This window comes from Pocillopora verrucosa, chromosome 3, assembly GCF_036669915.1.
Source record: "Pocillopora verrucosa isolate sample1 chromosome 3, ASM3666991v2, whole genome shotgun sequence".
NCBI lineage: Eukaryota > Metazoa > Cnidaria > Anthozoa > Scleractinia > Pocilloporidae > Pocillopora > Pocillopora verrucosa.
Genome location: NC_089314.1, coordinates 6,078,439 through 6,104,550, shown reverse-complemented (window position 1 = coordinate 6,104,550; position 26,112 = coordinate 6,078,439). Strand labels below are relative to the sequence as shown.

General features: G+C 38.0%; 2 protein-coding genes across 3 annotated transcripts; both read left to right on the top strand.

The window, feature by feature from the left end:
* Positions 1–3,444: 3,444 nt before the first annotated feature.
* Positions 3,445–10,854, top strand: LOC131777383 (bystin). 2 transcript variants are annotated; one of them, XM_059093677.2, is made up of 13 exons: positions 3,448–4,151; positions 4,820–5,041; positions 5,366–5,498; positions 5,840–5,891; positions 6,279–6,363; positions 6,763–6,860; positions 7,207–7,285; positions 7,365–7,430; positions 7,656–7,773; positions 8,080–8,170; positions 8,541–8,606; positions 9,453–9,525; positions 10,137–10,854. In XM_059093677.2, the coding sequence occupies exons 1-13, from the start codon at positions 3,894–3,896 to the stop codon at positions 10,209–10,211; spliced, it is 1,416 nt and encodes a 471-aa protein (XP_058949660.2). In that variant the 5' UTR covers positions 3,448–3,893; the 3' UTR covers positions 10,212–10,854. The 2 variants fall into 2 exon arrangements, with proteins under 2 accessions (XP_066019365.1, XP_058949660.2); XM_066163268.1 differs by lacking the exon at positions 7,365–7,430 and having other exon boundaries at positions 3,445–4,151.
* Positions 10,855–22,416: 11,562 nt separating this feature from the next.
* On the top strand, positions 22,417–25,987 carry LOC136279507 (WAP, Kazal, immunoglobulin, Kunitz and NTR domain-containing protein 2-like). Its single transcript, XM_066163436.1, has 4 exons — positions 22,417–22,560; positions 23,863–24,084; positions 24,678–24,950; positions 25,767–25,987. Exons 1-4 carry the CDS (start codon positions 22,503–22,505, stop codon positions 25,985–25,987), a joined length of 774 nt encoding a protein of 257 aa, XP_066019533.1. The 5' UTR covers positions 22,417–22,502.
* Positions 25,988–26,112: the final 125 nt, after the last annotated feature.

Sequence of the window (26,112 nt, the reverse complement as noted above, 5' to 3'; positions counted from 1 at the left end):
GACAACTAAAATGGTAGCTACTTGGAGCACTGTTAAATTAGATAACTGATGATATTCAGATTGATGGACAACAAGTGCTTTCTTGGTTGCTGTATTAAGCCCTAATTCTGCAAGTTAAGCTGCAGACATGTACATGCAGTTGTCACCTCTCTCTACCTAAGTGAAGAGAGGTGATAACCATAATTATTGTGTTGGGAAGGATTTAAAAAAAAATATATATATTTAACATAACTATGATTTTACTAATTATGTGTCTGCAACATTTAGTTTTTGTATTTAATTGTTCAATTTCATATGAATACTACATAGTGAAAGTCTTTTTGTGCTATTATTGTCGTGCCACCATCATTTGTTAGATGGGCCATATATTAAAATGACATTATCTCGATACAGCTACCTGAATATATTTCACTTTTCTTTTTATATTGAGATTAAGTAATTCATGTTAGTCTTAATTAGGTAGAAAGAAAGGTAAATTGTACATTGAGACAAAAACATGAATAATGAAAAATATGCTTAAATTATATATGATAATAGTAATCTTTAATGAGGATGCCAACATCATAAAGTGGTTTACAGAAGGGTCCTCAAAAGAATACTAAGTTTAGATTAAGAACTAGTTCAACATACAAAAATGTAAAAGATTAGAGAGTATATACTATCATCAAGCATCAAAAATAACTAGTTAAAAATACAAGAATGTAAAAGATAAAAAGAATATACAAAGGGTAAAAAGCAAAGAATGTTGTTAAGAGTCAAAGACAACTTTGGACAGGCCATGTTTAAAAGCAGGCAGTGACTCTGCATTCCTTAATGAGGTGTCTAACCGTTCCATATATCAGCGCTAAAATTTACTGATGACCAATGACCCCATCTTCTTGTGGCACTGGATTTATGAATGTCATTCTCAATCTTGTGTAGTAACTATGAAAATCATCATTGAATGTGATAGGGATAGAGTGACAGAAATGGTTGTTAATCAATTTATACATAAAAATAGCATGATGTTCCTTTCTACATCGCAATAATGGCTTCCAGCCAAGTCTCTCTAGTGCCTCAGCTGCAGAAAAATGTTCAGGAAGATCTAAAATGAGGTGAGCAGCCTTATTCTGTAACACTTGTAGCTCAGACATTAAGGAGGCATTTCCGCGATCTCCCCACATGATATCCCCATAGTCAAAAAGAGGTAAAATGAAACTAATAAAAACATTATTCTAGCATTGAGGGGGGGGGAGCAAGATTTAATATGCCTTGAACTTTTTACTGATCTTACCACAAATAATATATACGAATATAATCGAAGTGGTCAGTCCAGGAAAACCAGTTATTAATCACAATAGCTAAGTACGTATAAGAATTTACATTATCAAGAGGGATATCATCAGCAGAAATAAGGATGGACCCCACTTTGCTTAAGTGGGAACTACTACCAACTAGACACATATTTTTCAAGATGATAGAGTTGACAAAAGGATGACCAACCATTCACAGAGTTATTAAATAGATTCAGAACTGCTTCACAAACAGAGGGTGATATTCAAGGCATTCAGTCATGGCTAGTGCATCCTGAAGATACTGATTACCCAGTATCCATTGTTTTGTATTTTTGGGACAGTTTATTCTGTATTTCCTGTTTATTTTTCATATCCCTTAATTGTTTTTTCTCCAAGAATATTTTTTTCTCTGCTGTTTCCATTGCTTTATATTATTGTTTTTTTCCTATGTTTAATCATCAATTTTTTTCTTTCCTCTCTATCAACTACTTTACATGAACATGTAGCAAACAGTATTCTGTATTGCCCTAGAGTATTATATTTCTTTAGTATTTTTCTAATGGCATCAACAAGTGAAGCCATTCCATTTATGTTTTTAGTGTACTGAATAGGGGACATGTGTCTTTCATTATAAAGCAGGGGGGATACATATATTTTGATCTTTTTGTGGGTTTAAAGATACAACTGATGCAGTATGAACAAAATGATATCAAAAACCCTGTACATTCACTACTATGTATTATTTCATTCTCAAGAATTGGCTTGCTTTGAAGTGAATCAGTTAATAGTCCTTCACTCTCAAACAAATTATCCAAATTTACTTCAGTTTCACAAACATCTACAGTTCTTGGAAGATTAGCTGGTGATTACTTGTTGCATTCCAAACTTGATTTATGACATATCTTTTTGCCTTTGTTAACAATGGTGGGTAAGGATGAGTTGTAATTCCAGTAATTACATGATTTCATTATAGAGTAGCAAAGAGAGTGTAGAGCTACAGCACAACTTAGATTAAAGTTTATGGTTTCATTCAGCCTGTTTTGAGAAACTATCCTATTTTGAATATTCTCAATTTGTACTCCTCTCACTTCAAATATATCATTGTTATGTATATTCTGATAATAATGCACTAAAATATCAAGAGACAGTACTTCAAGAAGAACACATGTACCTTGAGGCTGCCCCTACCATACAAATCTCTTACATGAGAATCAAATACTTTGAACCCCATATTACTATTGCAGTAATACACCCTACTGTAAATATGAAATTGGTGTAGCTTTCAAATATGTGCGACTCAAAGGCTTTTGGTAAAGATGAACAGTACTGATACCCCTCTATAGCAATTTCTTGGTGAACAGTACCAGAGTAGCTCTCACAGTATTCCATTTGATAATCAGTATCAAACACATTTAATGTTATTGGTAAATCTGACTGCATTAAATATGCCTGTCTGGCTAATCATGACAAAGTTGAATAAAGCTAATTTCCAATATTCATTATTTGTATAAGATCATTTGCAGAGCTGATCCCTTGTGTGTCATTGTAAATCAAAGAACACAAACTCATTGCAAAACATTGTTTTCCTGCATTCTGTCCAAAAACTGACTCGTTACCTCGACTATAGAAAGCTACTATTGTTTTGTCAGGGTCAACATATGTTGGAGGACCAGGATTTTTTTGTCTCTACTTAATTTAAAATTGCAATAATTTGCTACACAAGCTTCATTCTTGCAAGAACACATCAGTTTGTTACAAGACAACAATTTTAAATATCGACTGGCACGATACTTTACCTTTCATATACATTGACGAATTCTTTCACGACTGTTAAACTTAAATGTCTTTTTATTTAATAGTTTTTTAGCGTTAACATAACAGGATAATGTAGATGACATGGGGATACATGGGAGGCAAATTGCATAGACAAATTTTTCTAACCTTTCTTCTCTTGTTCCTTAACCTTTTCAAACTTCGTATTGGTATTCTGGTTGGTTCACGATAATGTCTACATACACGATGAGATTTGCGTCTATGCTTCGCTCGATTAACATTAGGTAGCTCAGCTGATATAGCATGTTTCTCGATGAAAGGTCCACTCATAAATGTTCGCTCATAAAGAGATACCTCATAAAGTTCACGGACCGACCCGTTCCGAAAATGCTCGATATCTTTTAGAGTGGTCTACTGCAAACGATATCAGCATATTTTGTATGCGTTTTGAGCGTCCTATACACAGTGTCTGTGCTGATTTTACACCGCGAAAGCTTCCCTTCGTCGGCCATTACTCCATCCTGTGTGCTCATTAGACAAAACGTCGCGCATCCGTCAGACTCAAAAAATGCGCATGCGTGATGATGACTGCGATTTGCGACCGAACGGAAAAAAAACCAAGCCGGAATTTCAACTCCGGCGTTTCCCTTGGAAAGCCCGAGTAAAAATGTAAAAGGATTTTGGTGGTTGTGAGAACTTGAAGTAATGTAAAGTTGCCATCTCGGCAGAGTGACAAAACTAATCTCTATCTCCTATTTAGCTTCGAGTGTTTGAAGGAAGAACAGTCCCAAAATTAAAGCATGTGTATCTTGAGAGTACGTCGTTAATGAACATATTTACTTTTTTATGCATTGCAGTAGACCGCTGGATTGTTTTCAGTTCACCCACGTGGGAGCTATACCAACATGGCAGCCCAATTATGTGGCAATTCTTGAACCCCAAACGGAATTCGAAGTTAATTTCTACGTTTTCATTATGGGGAAAGACAAGAAAGGTAAAAAACGTTCGACCGGCTTGACAGAAGATATCCTTGAATCAAAAAGTGTTAGACCTTCAGGAAGGACGAAACAACGAAAGGATAGACAGGGAGAATCGGAAGACACGGTAAGATCAGATATTTTTGAATTGATTGTGAAATTCGGTTCTCTTTTCACTATTCTAGCACTATTAACTTTGACTATTTAGCGTAAGGGTGGAAAGATTTTTGACTGCACTTGTAAGTAGCATTTCCAGAAGGTCATAAAATTGTTTACACAAAGTAAGGCTTGCGTGTTTGTCGTGTGCTATACTGTACATATTTACGTATCAGCGAGAATGAATTTGTATCAACAATCGTGGTATTCTCACTTTTTCTTAGGATAGGCCTGAGGTTTTTTCTTTTAATTACACCCATATCCGCAGTTGATATGAGCATTACCGAGACGTTTTTGGTTTGAATTTTACTATCGTCAGCCCGTGCAAGGCTCCTTGAGCATGTTGGTGGACTCAAGTGAAAGAGGGAGCAAAACTAGCAAGCAAGCAGACACGGGATTTGGGCTTGTTTTAGAAACAGCTGTGTTGCATTTTTCTTCGGGCTTCTGCTTTTTTTAAAAGTACCATTTTTCGTGTGCTCACATTTAAACTTATCTTTAGTGACTGTGAGCCTTTAACAGTCTTCTTCCTTATGTTTTTTGATGTTATTGATTTTGACATTGATTTTGACATTGATTTTTTATACAATATTTAATTTGAAATGTGTCTTTAATGTATGAACCATCTTTGTATGTCAACAGTTTGTTGAAGAAAAGCTATCAAGAAAAATTCTAGAACAGGCAAGAAAGCAACAAGATGAATTGGAAGCAGAGTTTGGTGTGGCTTCTAGCTCAAACAAATCATTAAAGACAGCACAAACACGTCTAGGTCCACCTGAGTTACAAAATTTGGATGCAGACGAGTTGGAATCAGATGAAGATGATGCAGCATCAGTTGCTAGTGAACAGTTCTATGAAAACATTGTGAGTTATTGTTATCCCTTTTTGATTCTATGATTATGGTGATCAATAATTTGCAATTATGTAGCAGTCACTTCTGTAGATCTTGATGTTTCAACTGTATGCCACTAGTCTTCTCTAGATGATCAGGTTGAATAGATATACATCACCTCCTAATAGGTTGATCAATTTGAAGCTTGAACACCCAACAACCAACAAAATGATCAGCTCCCAATTGGCTTGTTACAGTAGTTCATGTTGGAGCTTTGAACTGATAGGTGTGTAAAGTATAATGCTCTGCTGTGATCCTTGTTGAGTAGCTGAGATTTGCTTCTCTGTGCTTTACAGGAAGTTGATGAAGAAGATGAACAAGCGTTTGAAGTATTTATGTCAAAAGATATACCAGCTAGGAGAACTCTGGCTGATGTGATCATGGAAAAAATTAGAGACAAGAAGACAGAAATAGAAAGTCAAATGTCAGGTTTGAGATGAAGATCTTCTGCAGTATTTACTAAGAAAGAGTCACCCCATGGTTTTTTTTAATTTATTATCATTACTTCCCAAGATGTAGGTAGGATTAGATATTAATTCTTTTCACTGGCTGCTATATATTTCTTTAAATTTTATATTGTGGGATTTAATGCGAAATTAAATTAAATCCCCTTGCTGATATTTTCTTACTTCTCATCACCTTTCTACCAGGAAATATATGGATGGAGAAATTCATTTTTATCACTCCAGAGATTGAGAGGCTCGTTGAACCAAACAATGGGTTTAACTTACTTGAAAATTGTGTTTTATTTTTATTCATTTTTGTCACAGAAAGATCCACAGCTCCACAGATGGATGAGCGGCTTGTTGAAGTTTTCAGAGGGTATGTAACTTAGGAGCATGTAGCTGTGCTTTTATGTGGAAATTTAAGAAGGATCCATCTTCACTTGACACAAATATATGCCACTACTAATTTTCTTTTTAACTTAGTTGAACAGTTGTTCAAGGTTTTTTTTTTGTCTAGGTAGAGAGTCTAAGGTCATTGTGTTATTAATGTGAAATGATACTTAAAAAACCAAAACCTGGACATTTGAAAAAATCTCAATATACAAATTCATAGAAGATTTGGTTGATATTATGAAGCTAAATTTTCCAAATCTAAATGTTGTCAATCCTTTTTCAGAATCAAAAGTAATGAGATTATTATAAAAACAAGGAGAGTCTGAATTACTTCAAATTAAAAGTAAATTAATGTTTGATGTGTTTATAGTGTTGGACAAATCTTGGCTAAATACCGATCTGGGAAGTTGCCAAAGGCTTTTAAAGTTATTCCATCTCTCTCGAATTGGGAGGAGGTAAGTTTAAAACAAGGATCCAGTACATTATTTCATTTTTCAATGCCTCTCCAGTGATTTGACCCTTTGACTCTCATAAGTGACCAAGATAGAATTTCTCCCCACAATTTCCATACAATATCATGCAGAAAAGTGATGAGAATAAAGAGAAATATCAATCAGGGGATTATTAGTTGATCCAATAACAAATTCTCAGAACTAAAATCATAAGAATTGTGGCAGTCATTTAGGTGAATTAGTAATGAGATCTTGGGTGTGGAAGGGTTAATGTTCAGAGCATAGTCCTAGCCCTCTTCTCTGCCATTCATTTGACCAGGTGCCTTACCCCTCTCTCTAATGAAACCCCTACCTTGAACGAATTGAGGATACTTTAAGGTACATATACTGTTAACTGTTCAGGTGCTGTATATAACAGAACCAGAGAGGTGGACTGCAGCAGCTATGTTTCAAGCAACAAGGACATTTGTGTCAAATCTCAATGTTAAGATGGCTCAGAGGTTTGTTTTAATGCCATGAAGATACTAACAATGATTTAATTTAAAGTTTTTTTGTGCTGCTTAATGTTATGAAGCACATGCAAGTTTTTCACATTTGGGCCTCAACAACTAATTGAAAAGTTTGAGAGAGCATTGTGTTAAAGGAATGATGTTTTACACAAGCTTTTAGAATGCATATATGTGTTCTGTTTATTGGGGGATTTTGGGTGGAGGGGAGGGGAGGGAAGAGGTGATTTCTTGTTGTTTTTTAATCATTTAGGAGTAAAATTTGCTTTTTGTAAATTGATTTTCAACAATTAAAGTTTTGAATCACAGTGAACATGTATTTTGTCCATTCTACTGCTAGATTCTTCAACTTAGTGTTATTACCAAGAGTGAGAGATGACATTACAGAGTACAAACGACTCAACTACCATTTGTACATGGTAAGAACATCTAATATGAATATTTTAATCAGTTAACCATCGATACAATGTCAATTAACCTTCTCTCTGTCTTTTCCAGGCTTTAAATAAGGCATTATTCAAACCTGCTGCTTTCTTCAAAGGAATTTTATTACCCCTGTGTGAGGTGAAATGAGTGATCCATTGTACCATTTGTCATGTAAATTTTGTTTGTAGCCTTTAATCTGCACAAAATTAGGTCTCTTGGAAAAAAACAACAACAACAGTAATCCCTCAATCCATTGAACTCTTAGACAAATGGAGAAGGAAATATTTTGCAGGCAAACAAAGTGTCACTTTGTATTCTTAGCATTCATGGTGACGTTTTGAAATATTTTTTGTTGCTTTTCAGTCACGAACATGTACCTTGCGAGAAGCAATCATCATAGGAAGTTTGATCTCCAAGACTAGTATACCAGTTTTACACTCCAGTGCTGCTATGTTGAAAATTGCTGAAATGGATTATTCAGGTAACTTTTCTTCTTCCTGTTTGTTTTTATTTCTCATAATAAATAAGGTTAAATGAGTGTAGCCTTACAATTTGTTCACCCGCACACATGTTTCAAGACAGTCTAAAGTTAGGCTTGATCAGCCGCTACTCAAGAAATGAGCCCGCGCTCTTCCTCCAAATTCCCTCTCTCAGAGATCGGAGACCGAACCTCGGAAAAGGCGGAAGTCTATTCGAAGTTGAAGTGAACTGTACATTTTCATACGTGCATCTGTTTTAATGATACGTTATCCATGGTCTGATTTGCTTGATTATCTTTTTTCGCTAGGTGCAAACAGTATTTTTTTGCGGCACTTTTTTGACAAGAAATACGCGTTACCCTACAGAGTGATTGATGCTGTCGTTTATCACTTTTTACGGTGAGTATTGCGGTCGGGGACTTAAATTAACTTAATAAGGTCTTATATTAGTGGGTCGTTAGCAGAGCCGATTTCACCCAAAACGATTACTATAGCTTAACTTTGAGGCATATATAGAATGTAAAATATAACAATTTCAAAATGTCTCCGAGATTCACCCCTAGGGCTTCAAACGAGGCAGCAGAAAGGGTGTGTAGCGTAGGGATCCTACAACAGCGGAAGGAGAGCAGGATGTTTTGATTCGACCGTTTTCATACACGTGGGGAATAAATACATTTAGGGAAAGCCCATTCACCTTGTTAAGCTCTTGCTTAGCTTTGCGTCATTGATAAGAGGGAGTTAAATTTATTGCATTTTAATTTCAACCCAGGTTCCTATCTGATAAGCGTATTCTTCCAGTCCTGTGGCATCAAAGTTTATTGACATTTGTTCAGAGGTAACTTTGGTGTATTATTAAAATTTTCTTCGTTATGTTAAGCTTTTAACTGATTGTGAACGTTGTATTTCAAGCGTTACTGTTACTCTTGATGTTTTACTTTGTCGTCGATCGTAATTGTGACGACCAATAAGAGACCTCCTTAAGGAACAGTGGAACTCCGTTAAGTGCTAACTGTCCTCGCAGCGGATTTTCTTAACTTGTGAGGGGGGAGGGTGGAGGAGCTTAGGCGCGCGTTGAAGAGGTTAAGAAGGATTTATTTTTAAGACTTTTTTTGTGACGTTGAATCTTACTATACCGTATATACTCAATTAAAAGCCGCGGCGTTTTGAAATATTTAAGCGTTACACATCATATTTCTTGATACTGAGATCAGTTAGATCCATCAGTTACGGTAAATCATTTGGCCGGCTACAATCAATTGTTTGCAAGTACTATAATTTTTGTTTAGCTCTCGTGGCTTGCTCTTTTGCTAAGATAGATTCTCGATGGCCTGGTTTGTAATTTGTACACGTAAAATTGTAACTATCGTTTAGATTACCGATTAAGGGTTGGAAGTAAATTTGTTTTCTAATAATTCTTTTCTAAACTCCGCATTGTTCAAATTGAGTGCAGTTTTTATTCAAGAACGGTATCTATAGGTGATTCTGCTTCCATCTGTGGTGTCCATCCGGAGACGGCTTTCAATTCAATAAATACTCTACGGTTTGCTTTAATGGACCGGGAAGAAATCACCATAGTATAAGAATGTATCAAAGAAGAACGCGGATGGTTTGGGACAGAGAAGATTAAAACGGATTTATCGCTCGCACCACAGATTAATAAAAGGTGTTGCATATGTTGCAGGTATAAAGAGGATGTATCCAGCGAACAGAAAGACGCGTTGATGGAATTATGTAGAGCGCAGGTCCATGATCAGGTAAACCGAGTGTGTTTTTTGTTCTTTGTCCTTCTCCGATTGTTTTCGGCCTTTTAGTTTTAGCCAGAACTAGACCTGGTTTTGGATCAATATCAGTATCTGGGCAACTGCCCACCTACCCCTCCCCTAACCCAACAACAGTCAATGTTGGGTTAGGGGAGGGGTAGGTGGGCAGTTGCCCAGATACCGATATTGATCCCTGATTTTTTACTAAACGTGGTCTGCCCTCGGTCGGTTGGTAGCTAAATTTTCAGGGATAGTCGCCAAATCTGTGTTCGGCAAACAACTGGTTTGTTAACTTTTTAATTTTTTCAGTAATTTTCATAATCTGCACTTAAAAAAGGATATACATTTGCATGGAATATCATCGGTTCCCCGTTGTTGCATCTTTCTCCTCGTTTTATGACATACGATTGCCGGCACTGTCCTCTAAAATTTTATTTTTTGCAATCATTTTCGAATTCCCCAGCGAAAGAGCAACTTTGAAAAACCTTAAGCTTGAAGCACTGCAAAGAGTAATGTAATGTTCCTGAAGTAACGATGCTCATATATGTATTGAAAGACCTGTGTTTGATCGCTTTCAACTCATTGAGATTCTTTCTCTTTCGTAGATTACCCCTGAAGTTCGTCGAGAGTTGAGCCACTCCAAGTCAAGGGATGCAGAAATAGAGCCCATGGATGTTTAAAAGACATTTCTTCTCTACATTAATTGTTTACTCCTTAGCTGCAGAACTAATTCGAATTTCCAGAAATGGAACTACCGTCGAACAGACTGCCCAGAGCACATGATTATCCAAAAAACTGGAATTAACCCCAAGGGTTTTGTTATGGCGCAGAACGCTTGACATTTAAACAAGTCAAAGTGGTTGTTAGCAACAATTTGTGCAGCAAAAATGGGTCATCGTACATTTTATCTCTTTCTTAAATGTTTATGCAAACTATTCGTTTTGCAGCGAATAAGTGGTGATAAAACGGATCTTTGCCGGAATTGTCTCGACCATGTGGGTATAACAAGTCTACGAGGGTCTACGAAATCGCTGTTTTCGTGCATCTTTGGAATTTCGTTAACTCTCCAACTTTTGTGATCAATTCAAAGAGGAGATACGAATACTTGTACGTGAGAATGTTTCTAGCTTACCTATGGAACGATTCAAAAGAGAGTTTGCCACTTTCACGACCTGCAAATAGCTCTTTAGCAACCAACGAATAACTACAGGTCACAGACTGAGAGCTTTTAAGGTAGATGATACTTTGAAAATCCGTCCAAAGATAAACGAACTCAGAGTGCCTCTTTGAGTTAGTTTTTTTCTATTAAAAAAAGTAACTCTATGTTAGCGTGTAGAGTGGTATGTTGCCCGCACCGATCAGATCGCCGCATTTGGGTATGTATCTCGCACCAATCAGATTGCCGCATTAGGGTATGTATCTTGCACCAATCATATCACAGCATTCACATCACACACAGAAGGCAAAGTCCAGATAGGCAATAACCAATCAAGGAGCACTCTTTGAAATATTATCCTTTCTCGTGTGCAATGTATCTTCACTTGAGATCGCAATATATCTTTGGTTGGGGGTCTATTAGAGATACAACAGAGTTTTAGTTGCTTTTCGTGGTAAAATTACTTGGAATTATACTTTTAAAGCAACTTATTGTTGACAAATAATTTTGATATGCTCTCTGTTAGAGGAACAGGAGTAAGCGTAGTCCCTTTCGCAACCGTTATTTGGTCTCAACACTCCACGCGCGCTCTCTCCAACAGGGAATATTAGACACTTAATACACTTCGTCTCGGGATACATCTGGACTCTTGGGAAAACAAAACTGTTTCCCACGCGACCATACATTAAGTGCTTTGTTATGTATTTAAAATTTTCCTTAAACAATCATATGGCGAAAACATACTGTTGAATTCGGCGCGCGGGCAACATCTGCGCAATTGTATCCCAATCACGACACATTTGAATTTGATTAGGGCACGTGACCAAAAATCAACCAATCACAGTGCTCGTTTTGTTGAGTAAAAGTCTAGGTTTATAACAAATGGCATTGTGTGAGGAGACCAAACAACAGCTGCGAGGGAAAGAACATTAAGCGAGGCACCGATGCATTTGATTTTTGCTCAGAAGTATTAAGACAACAGACCACAAAATACCTGTGTGAGTTCAGATAATTTTTTTTTTTTATTCTCTCAAGGTGAAGTAATGCGATATTTTCGTCCGTTTGAAAGTTACACAAATTGTTCCATCTTAACTCGCTCAACCAAAAAAAGTAACTCAGGCATGCTACGCATGCCTATGTTTACTAGATGTTACTTTACAATCGCATGCAGGACTGGCATCTTTAAAATAAAATAAATACGGTGGCTTAAATTCGTTGTTCGTTGGGGTTTTTTTCCCCATAGGAGCGTTTTCCTCCTCTTTGTCATATTTCTCAGCCTCTTGATTTTCTGCTCCGTCTTCAAAACGATTCCAAGTTACAACATACGCATGTGTCAGGATGGGAAACAGAGGAAGAACTTAAGAAGTCTCTTCGAATGAGTTTATGGCAGGAAAACTGAACCCTGGCTGAACGGGGCTGTATAGATCTCTACAGAAAGCGCTCCCTAACTAATCTTCCTCGCAGCCGATTCTTGGGTTATTACGTAACGCGTTCACAAAAAATCTAGAAGCATCCTCTAGAGGGAAAGCACACTCCGACATCCGTCAGAAGGAGGTCATCTCGGGTAGATTTCCGATTGCGAAATCCGAGCTCGCCCGATGTTGTCTTCGTGATGAAGGCCCTTTTTAGCATATTAGACCCGCAAAACAGAATAGAAACGAACACGTGCTTCGTTTTCGCTCATGACTTCGTATTAGGCGCAAGATATTGCTTTTTTTTTCGTTGCTTACCTTTATTACAGACAAAATTTTTGCGATGCCTCCTTTTCACGGATGGCCGATTACAACTACAACATAGTAACACCTCCACGAAATCTGTCTAAAAGGTCAGGTCTGGTGAAGGATGTCAGGTCAGCAGAGTTCATTCTTCGAGAATATGAAACTGCCACCGTCACCAAATTCAACTGACAAAGGTTTTGGAAACACAGGTGAGAGGCCAATCTTCTTGTCATATGCGATTGTATTTTTTTCCGTCATGTAATATCCTGGGCTTGATGTTTCTTGGTAGACATTTGAATAAAGTAGGGGGGATTTGATCTAAAGGCACTTAGGGGGGATGGTGAGCGGTAGATGAGAATTGACTGTAAGAACGATATCTCACTTATTTGACGGGCCCTATGCATGCTCATAAGTGACAGTTAACTAGGTATCATTATCGATGTCATGATCCTTTTTGACACATTATCGTCTAAAGGAAGGGTGACAAGTTGACTATGCTTCTCAAATTTGTAAAAATTTGTTTTGTAACATAGACTTGGCAGCTAAAAAACACAAGGTATTATGGGAGGATAGTCGTCTGCCATTTGATCACGTCCCATTTGTCGTGGTAAATCACAAGGTGTACGATTGTCAACATGGTGTAGATAGACATCTAAGCGAGAAAAGGAAAAACCAAGCGGTACGTTGAAAGTATTTGTATTTAAATGATTTTGCAGATTTTTTATTTTGCGTTGATTAATAACTCAAGGTCAAGATCAAGTAGCCTTGAGTTTCCTCCTCCTTGCATAAAGATAAGAGAGTAAATGATCTGAAAAGAGGACTCGATAGGATAGGATATTTCAATGTCCAACATGGAAGAAAGTTTCAGTGGAAACGTGGTGTTATATCGCTGCTTCAAAAGTTTTCATTAACAAGAAGACTTCTTTTTTCCAAAAACATAGGCCGGTGACCACGCCTATCGAAGAAATGGAGCTGGTAAGCTTTTACAGGAATCAAGAAAACTCAACTGTCCCGCTTAAGTGCACATGAGAGAAATCATCAAATTTCCGGAGTACAAGGTAAGTCGGAATAAAGAAATTGCAAAATGTAATTAAAACAAGGAAAACGCCGACCTATAAATGACATCACAAAAACTTCAATTTGTGTTCCTCCTTTTGACCTCTAGATCTCGCAAAAGACGGAGTGGCGCTGTAAGAGTCATTCCAAAAAGCTGCGCAACGCCATAGATGCTGGAACGGCAAAAACTGAAAGGTGGATTAACATCCATTTTCCCTCAGTCGATGAACACACCGTGCACCCAACTGGAGAAGTAAGCTCTCACAATTAAATACCCAGTTACCGTCGTCACAGTTTTTGTTGCGGGCTACGTAACTGGTCCTTCTCATAGAAATGAGTGGGTCAAAAACCGCATTTAGTCGTGTACTTAAGAATTATTTTTCGATTTTCTTAATCTCATCATTTACTTTTTTTACGCTTGATTTCTGATTCATTAATTTCTTTGTTAATTTTGAATTTAGGCAGGAGGTCTGTTTCAGCGCACAGATGAGAGGCTCGTGGCAAAAATACAAGAACTCGTATGTGCAGGAGCAAGATCAGAGAAAGAGATACGCCGACATTTAAAGATCTTTGTGCAAAGAGAATTATATCGAGAGAAAAAAGCGCCATTGAAGACCAACAGACGCTTTTATCCCTCCAAAGTTACGATTAGAAGTCACATGTACAAATCCTTAGTCAAAGAAAGGTTCTCGAAAATTGACCAGGAGGATCTTCAGGAAAAGGTGAAGCTTTGGAGGGAGATTTCTCCTGAGGATTATTTTGCGTTCCAGCCCTATGTAACTTACAACGAAGAGGGAGAGGAACGAAATGGGGATGATGATGATGGCAGTCGTAGCGATGGTGAGGAGGATGATGAAGATATCATATTGAAGACGCCAACTAAAGGGCTCCTATTTGCACACCAGACGAAAGATCAACGACGGCTTTTAGAACGCTATGGAAATGAAATAAGTATGCTAGAAGCTACTTATAAGACCACGAAGTACAGCCTCCCTCTTTTCTTTGTAGTTGTGAAGACCAACGTCGATTATCAAATTGTAGGCTCTTTCGTCATCCAAAGCGAAACGTCAGATTCCATTTATGAAGCCCTCTCGATAATTAAGTCTTGGAACCCCACCTGGAACCCCTCATATTTTATGGTGGATTTCTCAGAAGAGGAGATGTCTGCAATTGGCAAGTTATTTCCAGGTATTAAGATTCTTTCTTAGAGCAGTGTCACACTGCGGAAATAGATATCTATGGATTCGTAATTTATGACCATTTATGGTTTTATAAAAGAAAGATGCGAGCACAGTCACCATCTTCTAAAATCTAATACGTCTAATGAACGTCTTGATTCTGAAACAAACAAAGTACACGACAAAAATCAACTCCCATGATCACTTTTACAATAAAATTCTCTACAGGTGGAAGAGTATTTTGTTACTGTTTCTCCCTCTAAATAATTATTAACATTCGTCAACGAATGTTAAGCTGGTGCCAGTTTGATTCTTTCATGCAAAGTAACTTCATTCATTTTATCCTTTTTTTCCAATGACAAAATAGAGAGTGCGATCTACATCTGCGACTTCATCGTAGCAGGCATGGGAAAGGTGGCTTTTCAAACAAAAAGTCCTTGCAAAGCTGCGAGCGATAGCTAAGGCCCGCACGGAAGAAGAGTATCGGCATAGATTGAGCGACCTCCAGGATAGCGAAGAATGGAGGACAAATACCAACTTAAGTAACTATATCACAAAGACATGGCTGCCTCAACATAAGGTATATGCATACTTAATTTAATTTAATTTAATAATAAGTTCTTATATAGCGCATTAAAATTGAACTCTATGCGCTTTACAATTACAAATTAACAAAATTTCGATAAAAATCCTATACATGCAATTCGCTACTCTATCTAAACTAATGAATTATTACGTGTTATGCATATGTTTGACAACGTACGATATCAAAAAATCTGGTGGCTTAATTTTTGAAAAGATAAGTTTTCAATAAGCGTTTAAAGGAGTCAACAGATTCGGCGTTTTTTATGCATTCAGGTAGTTGGTTCCACAAATACGGTGCTGCGTAGGAGAATGCTCTTTGCCCATACGTTTTAGTTCGAATTGTTGGGACCTCAAGTAGATTCATATTTGATGAACGGAGGTTTCGTGCTGGAATATATCGACTAAGAAGTTCAACAAGATAGGTTGGAGCCATGTCATTTAGTGCTTTGTATGTTATCAACAGTATCTTGAATTGAATTCGTTTTGTGACCGGGAGCCAATGAAGTTTCATAAGTATAGGTGTTATACTGTCTCTTGATTTGGCACCGACTAACAAGCGGGCAGCTGTGTTTTGGATCCGTTGGAATTTTTCGATGTCACAAATCGGTAGACCGTACAATAGGCTATTACAATAATCAAGTCTCGATGAGATAAAGGCGTGTATCAATCTTTCATTTTGCTGCGTCGAGAGGTATTTACGAACGCGACCAATATTTCTGATTGCTAGAGACGACGATTTACAGATGGAATTTATATGCGAGCGTAAGTTCATCACAGAATCAAGCATGACGCCTAGGTCTCGGACAGTATTAGATAAATTAATGATATCATCTCCAATATTGATATTACAGAAAGGAGGATTTTTTGAGAAGCGTGAGAGGAAATGAATGATTTCTGTTTTTGAAGGGTTGCACTGCAATCTGTTTTTCTTGGCCCACTCCATGATTGCATTAACACATGATTTCAATCTTTCCATGCCTAGCATTCTGTCAGAGGAGTTTATCTTTATGTAAAGTTGCGAATCATCAGCATATATCATACAGTTTAGGCCATGTTCAGCAACAATGTCTTCTGTAGGCGAGGTATACATTAGAAAGAGTAGTGGACCAAGTACTGATCCCTGGGGTACGCCGTAGGAGATATGTCGAGGCTTAGAGATGGAGTGTTTGATCTTCACTGACTGAACACGATGTTCTAGGTATGATTTGAACCATTTTAGTGCGATACCTCTAAATCCGAAACGTTTCTCCATTCTTACCATCATATTTTCTTGAATTTCTTGCTGGAAAAGCTAATTTTTAATTCTTTTATAGAAATGGGTATGGGCGTTCAGAAAAGACCGCTTCCTTACAACTATCAACACCAACAATGGCGTTGAAAGGCAGAATAAGGCTTTCAAGTACGATTACCTAGCAGGAATCAAACAAAGAACCTTGAGTGGGATGCTCTCAGTGCTAATAGATGAGTTCCTTCCTGACAAGTATCTCAAGTAAGTAATTCCTGCTTTCCGTGTCCAGTCACATGCTGTCTATATTTGGAACATTTTGTGTTTATTTGTACACTTTGGTATAGAACGTCTTGGTTTCAGTGTGAAATGCCCGAAAATTTAGTAATGAATGAATAAATACGCCGTAGGAGATATGTCGAGGCTTAGAGATGGAGTGTTTGATCTTCACTGACTGAACACGATGTTCTAGGTATGATTTGAACCATTTTAGTGCGATACCTCTAAATCCGAAACGTTTCTCCATACTTACCATCATATTTTCTTGAATTTCTTGCTGGAAAAGCTAATTTTTAATTCTTTTATAGAAATGGGTATGGGCGTTCAGAAAAGACCGCTTCCTTACAACTATCAACACCAACAATGGCGTTGAAAGGCAGAATAAGGCTTTCAAGTACGATTACCTAGCAGGAATCAAACAAAGAACCTTGAGTGGGATGCTCTCAGTGCTAATAGATGAGTTCCTTCCTGACAAGTATCTCAAGTAAGTAATTCCTGCTTTCCGTGTCCAGTCACATGCTGTCTATATTTGGAACATTTTGTGTTTATTTGTACACTTTGGTATAGAACGTCTTGGTTTCAGTGTGAAATGCCCGAAAATTTAGTAATGAATGAATAAATGAATGAATAGAAAGATGTTTTATTGTTTTAATAAATTTTAACGGACAGTTAAATAGTCTAATGAAAGAAAGGGAAAAGAAAGTTATTTTTCAATATGAGAGAGTGACTAAGTGGAAGGCGAGACAGTCTGTAAAGGCGTGATACAAATACTATTACCATGGAGTAAAAAGGAACATTCTGATGGCCTTTTTGTGTCTCATATATGTGGAATTGAATACAAAACTTCAAGCAAGTTTTCGACGCTATAACTCTGCCATCCCCTCCTATTTAAGAGAACGACCGCACCACATCATAAAACATTCCATGGACAGGCTATCTCTTGCGGAGTCTATCCCAAATAGCAATGTCACAGTTATTGACATGGAGAATGGCGAGTTTTTGGTGAAAAGCCAAAGTAGACTCGAAGAGAAGAAGATGTACAAAGTCATGTTTGGGACCAAGCAGCCAAGCTGTGAGTGCTTTGATTGGGAGAGGCAACGGCTGCCATGCAAACATTTTTTTGCCGTATTCCAGCACGTCCCGTCATGGTCGTTCGATAGACTTCCAAAAGAATATCGAGATTCCCCATTCTTCAGTGTCGATAGAGATGTGCTCTTAGCTGGTGAAAAGGAAGAAGGCGACGGTATTGCCGATGGGAAAGTAGTCGACTCACCTCCATGTGTGCATGACGAGGTTCACGATCTTCAGAAGCAATCGTCGCAGTTTGAAAATATACCTCAATCGACTTTACGACCCCGAACCCATGCTGCAAAATGTCGTGAACTATTGGGTCAGATAAAAAACCTGACCTACACTGCAGAGGTGTGGGAAATTGGTGGGAGTTTACGGCAAGTTCAGGAAAAGCTTGAAGAGTGTCTCGACCTTCTGCAGAAAACAGCCCCCAAGGAGGACGGTATCATTCTGGAAGCTCCTCTCCTGAAGTCTACTATGAAAAAGAATTCGCGCAGAATGAAAAAAAAGAAAGTAGACTATAAAAGGCTGCCAGTATCTCAGAAGAAAAATCCTTTCACTGGACGTGTAGGGGAAAGAGCAAACAACATGAAAAGGGGGTATAACGTCAGCTTAAACGATATAGAACGCCAGCCTGCCAAACAGCCGAAACTCGCACACATCAAGAATGCCAACTCAAGCGCCGAGGCTCAAGTAAACATAAACCGCAGTGTGAACGTGAATAACTCTAATGGTTCAAATTCAAACGCCAATCAAACTGTAAAGGCAAGCACCCCTTACACACCAAACACGACCACATGCATCACCAGCACCGCAAACGCAAATACCATCTCCTCCATTAACACAACCTCGAGCACAACCAGCACTGCAAACACATGCATCATCCTTACAGTAAACGCGACAACGAACACAAACCTGGCCCAGCAAAACAAAAAAGATGATGAAGTAGAATTTGTAAAGACCTCTCACAGAAGCGCCTCAAAGGCCGGTAAATTCCATCTCTCGGAACAGGACATTAGCACCATTTCAACTGGAGACTGGCTCACCGACCATATTGTAGGTGCAGCTCAGTCTGTTCTGAGGGAACAGTTCCCTCACGCAAGAGGATTCGAAAATACAACTTTGGGGCCTATTTTTAATTTTTCTGTTCAAAAAGGCCAATTTTCACAAATCCTGAATACTGGCAGCCATCATTGGGTGTTGGTATCTACTGTAGGATGCTACACTCCTTCTGTAGTTTATCTGTACGACAGCCTGTTTTCGGGAAGAATTGCAGCCCTCGTGCAGAAACAGATTGCCTCAATTATATACGAGGAAGAAACCAATTTTAAGGTCATTGTACCAAATGTGCAACACCAGAACAATTCCGATGACTGTGGAGTTTATGCTATTGCTTTTCTGGTTTCGCTACTACACGGCCTCAATCCTTCTAATCTGACATTTGACAGGAAGCTGATAAGACAACATCTTTTAAAGAGCCTGGAGAGTGGATCATTCGACCCCTTTCCCCTCTCTAAAGTACCCGAGTGTCGAGACAGGAGGCCACTTTTTGTTCAAGAGGTCTCGGTAATGTGCGAGTGTAGAATGCTGAGGGAAGAGTCAGACTCGAAGTCTCCTTCTCGTTGTGTGAAATGTTGTAGCTGCAAGGAGTTTTTTCACAGGAAATGCATTTCAACAATTATTTTGGAAGATTCAAGTGCAAACTGGCGTTGTCCAAACTGCGAAAGAGCCCTTAAGCAGGAAGAGAAAAATAACCATTAATTTAACATGTAGTATTAAAAACTGATTCTCAGAACTTCCCATTAATTGTTTATTAAGATAATCGTCGAAGTGAAATATATATGTGTAGTATTTTTTATCTATGTAGAAGTCAGCTAAAAGAATTTTTAAAATGTATTCATGAGAAACTGTTTCTTGTAGATCTTTCCCTAAGTACGCTCTTGCGTTTAGAATTGAAAATCCTCATCTAAATATTGTAAAAAATATTATCGTAGAATATTTTCAATGATGATCATGGCACAACGCAGATAGAGAAAATGTAATAGGTGAGACAAGTCACGGATTATCCTTGTCGACAAAAGTAATATCGCTTGCTACATTATATTCAAACTTAATCTCCGTCCAATCGAGGTAATGTACAATTTTTTTATCAATTACCATATTAGAAATAACAATATATCGCTTAAACTCTGAACGTAACTGCGTTAAATTTATTTCATCAGAAATCCAGAAGATTTCCGGTGTTTTAAAATCCTCCTTTTGACAGATTTCGTGAAGATGTCATTACGTTGTAGTTGTGATCGGCCATCAGTGAAAAGGAGGCGTCAAATGTATTTTGTGGAATCTGTCATATAGGTTAGCAACGGAAAAAATGCAAATATCTTAACGCTAATACAAAGTCATGAGCGAAAACGAAGTTAGCGTTCCTTTCTACTCTATTTTGCGGCTCTAAAATGCGAAATAGGGCCTTCATGACAACATCGGGCGAGCTCGGATTTCGTCATCAGAAATCTACCCGAGATGACCTCTGGTGTTGTAACATCCTCCTTTTGACAGATTTCGTGGAGGTGTTACTATGTTGTAGTTGTAATCGGCCATCCGTGAAAAGGAGGCATCGCAAAAATTTATTGGAGTCTGTAATATAGGTAAGCAACGGAAAAAAATGCAAATATCTTAAGGCTAATACGAAGTCATGAGCGAAAACGAAGCACGTGTTCGTTTCTACTCTGTTTTGCGGGTCTAATATGCTAAATAGGGCCTTCATCACGAAGACAACATCGGGCGAGCTCGGATTTCGTAATCGGAAATCTACCCGAGATGACCTCCTTCTGACGGATGTCGGAGTGCGCTTTCCCCTCTTAGAGGAGCATTGCGTGATATCCTTCATTTGGTATGTCACTCAACGCTCCAAACCCCCCACCCCCTTCTCCACTAGTTCCCACCCAAGGGGATGTTTCTCTAAGAAAAGGTTGCGTAATAATGCCAAAAACGGCTGCGGGAAAGATTATGGTAGCACTTTTGTGGAGAACTTAAAACCAATACGGGGATACTCGGCCCCTAAAGATATCCCCGCTTCAGTAGTGGTCCAACTTTCCTGCTGGGATTAAGTTGCCTACATTTTGCATTACCAATATTTAGACAATGGCGCCCAATGTTTGACGGTTTAGTGACAGATTTTAGATATAAGTGTCCGATAATGGACATTAGAGCCTGATTTCAGACAAAATTGTCCAAAATGTAACAGTACTGTCCGATTTTAAATAAGAGTGACCGCGTTTGGATAATTTTATTCGATATCGTCAGACACTACTGTTTGATTTTAGACACGCACTAGTGTCCGATATTAGACGCTAGTGTCCAATTTTAGGCACTTAAACGCTTTGGACACCAATTTGGGACACTAGTCCCGACCTTATGAATCAACGTGAGGCGTGAAATACAAAATATAAAATAAAATATGTGGAAATTTATTTTAAAAAAAATAGAATTTTCATTAATAAATCAAGAATAATTCGGTCTTTTTGTTTTTTTCGCTTCGTTTGTTTCGTTTTCGTCGTTTCGTTTGTTAGTAGGTCCAACTAAGCTGACCTCGCGTGGTTCGGCGAGGAACAGCCTGCTTTGTTTTCGCCTTCGTCCGCTTGTGATGACGTCGCGAGAAAAAATGTTCTTCCTATTCTCGAACGCCTTGATCAGACTCTATGAGGGAAAGCTAAAACAAGATAAAATTTAAGCCGGAAACTGCAGTTACCACACTGGAAAGGTACAATTCAAGTTTGAGGTCTAAAATATGTCTGATGTTTAGTCATAGTGCATAACGTCTGAGGAGGAATACAACACTTACTTCCATTACATGACTCTTTCTTCGCTAATGTAATAATCTGGCGCTTGTTAAGGCCCCTCCTCCTTCTTTGTCTTTTGCTCGTGGGAGTTTTGACACTTTTTGACGCGACAACTTAAATAAATAAGTAAAAATATAAGATAAAAAGCTCTCTAGGAGTTAAAAATGGTGGAAAATTGTTGCGCGGTATAGGAATTTTCAGTAATCAGCGCCCGGCGATAGATATCCTAGCACTTAAACCCCACTTCCATGTTTTTTTGGCCTTTCCATGGCAATCACGAATAAACATGTTTTTTTTTAACGACGTAATTTGCTCCGGAAGAGCGCCATCGTGTTCGCACGACAAAGAGTTGGGAAACATCGGAATGTCCTGGAAATCTTCTCATTTTTCTCCGGTTTCGCCTCCCCTTTATAAATATTTCCTCCGCTTAAGTTTTTTACAGTATGCAGTGCTGGAGCGACGACTGAATATTTTTAGGGTCATATCCTGTGCCATGAAAATCTATTGTTTTGCAATATTGATCTAAAAAACAATTAAAATACCTTCTCCTCTAAATGTGTTTTCCTGATGACTCTCACTAAACAGCAGAACAAAAGATGTGCGTTATAATCCTTTTGTTGTTGTTGAAAAGAAAATTGTTTTTTTAAATGTCGCAACTTTTCCTCCTACTCATTAGAGGGCGTCGCCGCACTTTTCACAGCAAAAAAAAAAAAACCTGGAGATCCCGGATAAGCCAATTAAACTGCGGGATCTGTTCAAAGTGATTGACAATCGGAAATGTGATGGTTTATGATAAAAAGCCTTGTACTCAACTGAGATAACTGTAAGTGGATGTGAGTCGAAGTGCGTTCCACTACGTACAAGATGACTCGAAATTTGTGGTCTTTGCTTGCGTTAGTCATCATTGTGGTGGGTTGCTCAGGTATGTGAGTTGCCTTGTCGTCAATTTGAGTCGTTGATCTGTTGAAAACGCCCGTCAATTGACAGAGTGATATCTTGAGGGAGCGACTTGCATTGCACAGGTTTCTGATAGCGGAAACTTCTCTCTGCAGGAGTATTTTTAGATACTTTATTTTGTAGCGTATTCATCACTAGCGCTTTCGGTTTTCTTTCCTTGGCTCAACTTCACCAAGTCCAGGAAATAACCGTTTTTTTGCTACAACATCTGACGCGTTAAAGTTATCGAAGAGCGCGCCGAATTTTAATCATAACGTTACAAAACTACCAAAAAAATCTGTTTGATCTCAGTTAGCTTTAAACTTGATAATCACACTTCGCTTGTTGATAAGTCAAATACTTATGCAATGGTTGTTGTTGAAAGTCTACGTAAGGGTTTTTCCAATTGGTTCTAATGGTATTTTTAGAAATCTTACTCGGGGGACTGCTTTTTGCAGACATGACCTCTACTTTGACCTGTTATTTTTTCCATGCCGTCCTTCATCACCTCTTACTTCTGTTTACAGAAGAACAAAGCACTTCAATTTCACAAGTAAATGGGTTCTCGAATTTATTTTTGTTTCTCCTACTCGAAGATTTTACGCTGTTTACCCCTTGCCACGATTTCGATCCTCCGTTAGGCCATAATGAAACACGCACCGCAATTCCTCTAATTTTGCAGTGGTTACGATTGTTTCTGACCTATGAGTACTCAGCAAATGTTAGCGTAACCCTTTCAGTGATTTCGCTCCCTAGATCTTTTTATCAATTCTCCCTACTATTCTTGATAGATTTCGTGTGATTTAGTGTAACCTTAAGCAACATTTTCTATCTTAATTCTCTTTACCTTTCTATTAGATGTCCTATAGAGGCTGTTAGGAGAAATTACATATTGGTCATTTTTGGGAGTTTAAAGGTTATGCTTTGTGGATTTGGTGGTATTGATTTGCAAAATTAATAGAAATTTCTATTTTTTGGTTTACAAACGACCAAATCATAACTTTCCATTTTCAGTGTAAGTCCAATTATTTATTTAATCCTTTAATTCCATGGGCAACCACAAAAAATTTATGCAAATTACATTATAAATATAAAATCAAGAAGACAAGTGATAAGAATAAAGAAATTAGGGAATTTTTGGTTGATCCAATACCAAACTCTCCAAACTAACATCATAAGAATTGTATAGTAGACAGTAAGGAGAACTACTAATGAGATCTTGGGAGTGAAAGGGTTGACCAAGATTTATCGTGACTTAAGTATAATGTGCTTTGTCTTTAATTTTTAGGTGACCCATGCAATGAAAAGAAATGCACTGGTCAGGGACAAGTTTGTTCTGTTGACAAAAATAACAAAGCTGTTTGTAAATGTAAAGATTCTTGCTCAGGGTCAGACAATAAAAGAGTCTGTGGGTCCGATGGTATCACTTACCGAAATCGCTGTCAACTAGATATGACATCCTGTAAGCTTAGCATAAACATTACAGTGGTTTCTGTTGGTAAATGCGGAGGTGAGTTGAGTGCTCTTGATAATAAGTAATGTGTAGTTAAATAAAAGGAAATCCTGCACCGGTGCCAAGTGCACCATTTAGATGGACCATTTAGTAACAAGGAGTGTTGTTACTCCCACCCACCTCCCTCCCTGGTGGGATGCCAGAGACTTCCCTGATAGTTTATCAGGTAGGGTCTAGCCTAGAAATATGGACTCCTGACTCTCCCCACTTGTTTAAAACAAACCATGAGTGCGTAATACTTTAATAAATTATCTCATTTTGACTTCAGGTCATAAAAACTAATTTACAAGAAAGTTTAACTTGCCACATGACTGTCAGCTGCAAGCCCCTACTTTCAGGGTCATGTTTACAATTTCATTGAAGTCAAAGCAGAATGGTCTTGTGGGTTTACCAGAGGTCAAATCCAAGTTCAATTATATTTATCAGCAATCATCTCTCTTGACCAGTTCATGATTTCAGGTTGCCATGGGAGACTTGAGCTTGGAAATCTATCCCTAGAAAAAACAAATTAGATGCAAGTTCTTACCCAGGTTATCATATTGTGAATAATCAATTATTATTGTCTTTTGCTTGTTCTTTTTCTTCTTTAGAGATCCCTTTGAAAATCAGCCCACAACATCAGTCTTCTCAAACTCTCTATGCTGGGAAGCCTGGCAAAATTGAATGCAAAATCATTGGAAATGCTGCCCAATACTTGTGGCGCAAAGTTGGCCTAAGAAGTCTGCCATACGGTAGAGTTGTACCTCGCAATTTCAATAAACTTCTTTTCCGCCGAGTCCAGTTGAAAGATGCCGGGAGATATGAGTGCCGCGCATATTCAGGATCAATGCGTGTAGTGGTTCCAATAACTGTTGTTGTCTTGGGTAAGTTGATTTTTTTTGTAATTAGATGATGCTTCAAATATCTGCTACTGAAAAAACTAACCAGTTAATCAAACTATGGCACAATTTCCAAAGGTGATCATGCAGGTCATGTGTAATTAGACATTACTAAATATCCCAATTTTATTTATGAATCATACTGTCTGGTAATTAAGAAATTAGACTCTGTCTTTGTGGTTGTCAGATTTTGTTTATTTCTTCTATGATTACAGACCAAATTTGTCTCCTGGCCTTCCCATCATCTTTATTTTGAATAAAGACAGCCAGTCAGTCAGTCAGTCAATATACCAATCACTCAGGAATTAATGTGTGAATCAATTGCCAAATGTTACCAGTGTGAGTGTCTGGTAATTAGTTCTTAAAAGAAATATTGTTGGTGAAATTAACTGAAATTTTGTTGATTTAGTCAGAAGTGTCTTTATAATGAGGCCTATTTAATTAACTGATTAGTCAATCATGCTGTCAGTCATTTAGGCACTTATTTACTCAAACCGTCAGTCAGTTAATTGGTCAGTCAGTCGGCCAATCAGGTAGTCATGCAGTCATTCAGTTAGTCATTCAGTCAGCCAGCCAGTCAGTTGATTGGTCAGTCAGTAAGTCAGATAATCAGTCAAGTAATTATTGAGTCTGTCAGGGTAAAGTCAGTGGGTCAGTCAGTTGATTAGTTAGTCAGTCAGTTAGTGGTTGGTCTGTCAGCCAGCCAGTCAGTCAGTCAATTGGTCAGTCAATTGAGTTCGTGTTCAGACTGAAGGGAATTTTTGTATTATTTTACATCACTGCTGCCTGCATTTATTACAGATCCCAAGACAAAGGAGACTGCTGTGGCGCCAAATCAAGTTTGCAATTTGGAAAAACTTATTGGTACAGGGACTGATCCATCCAAGTTCAGTACTCGATGGTATTTTGACAGCATGGAGTCCTTGATGTGTGTGTCTTTCCTGTACAGTGGAACTGGTGGCAATAAAAACAATTTTAAGACCAAAGCTGAATGTTTGCGAAAGTGCTCCCAGTGCTGGTAACAAAACCTTTTATGAGATTGAATTTATCAATAGTGTTCTATAATGGGAACAAATTCACATAAATTTGACCTTGAAAACACAACTTTTCTTTCAGCTGGGGATGTCTGTTGCTCTGCCTCAAGCTG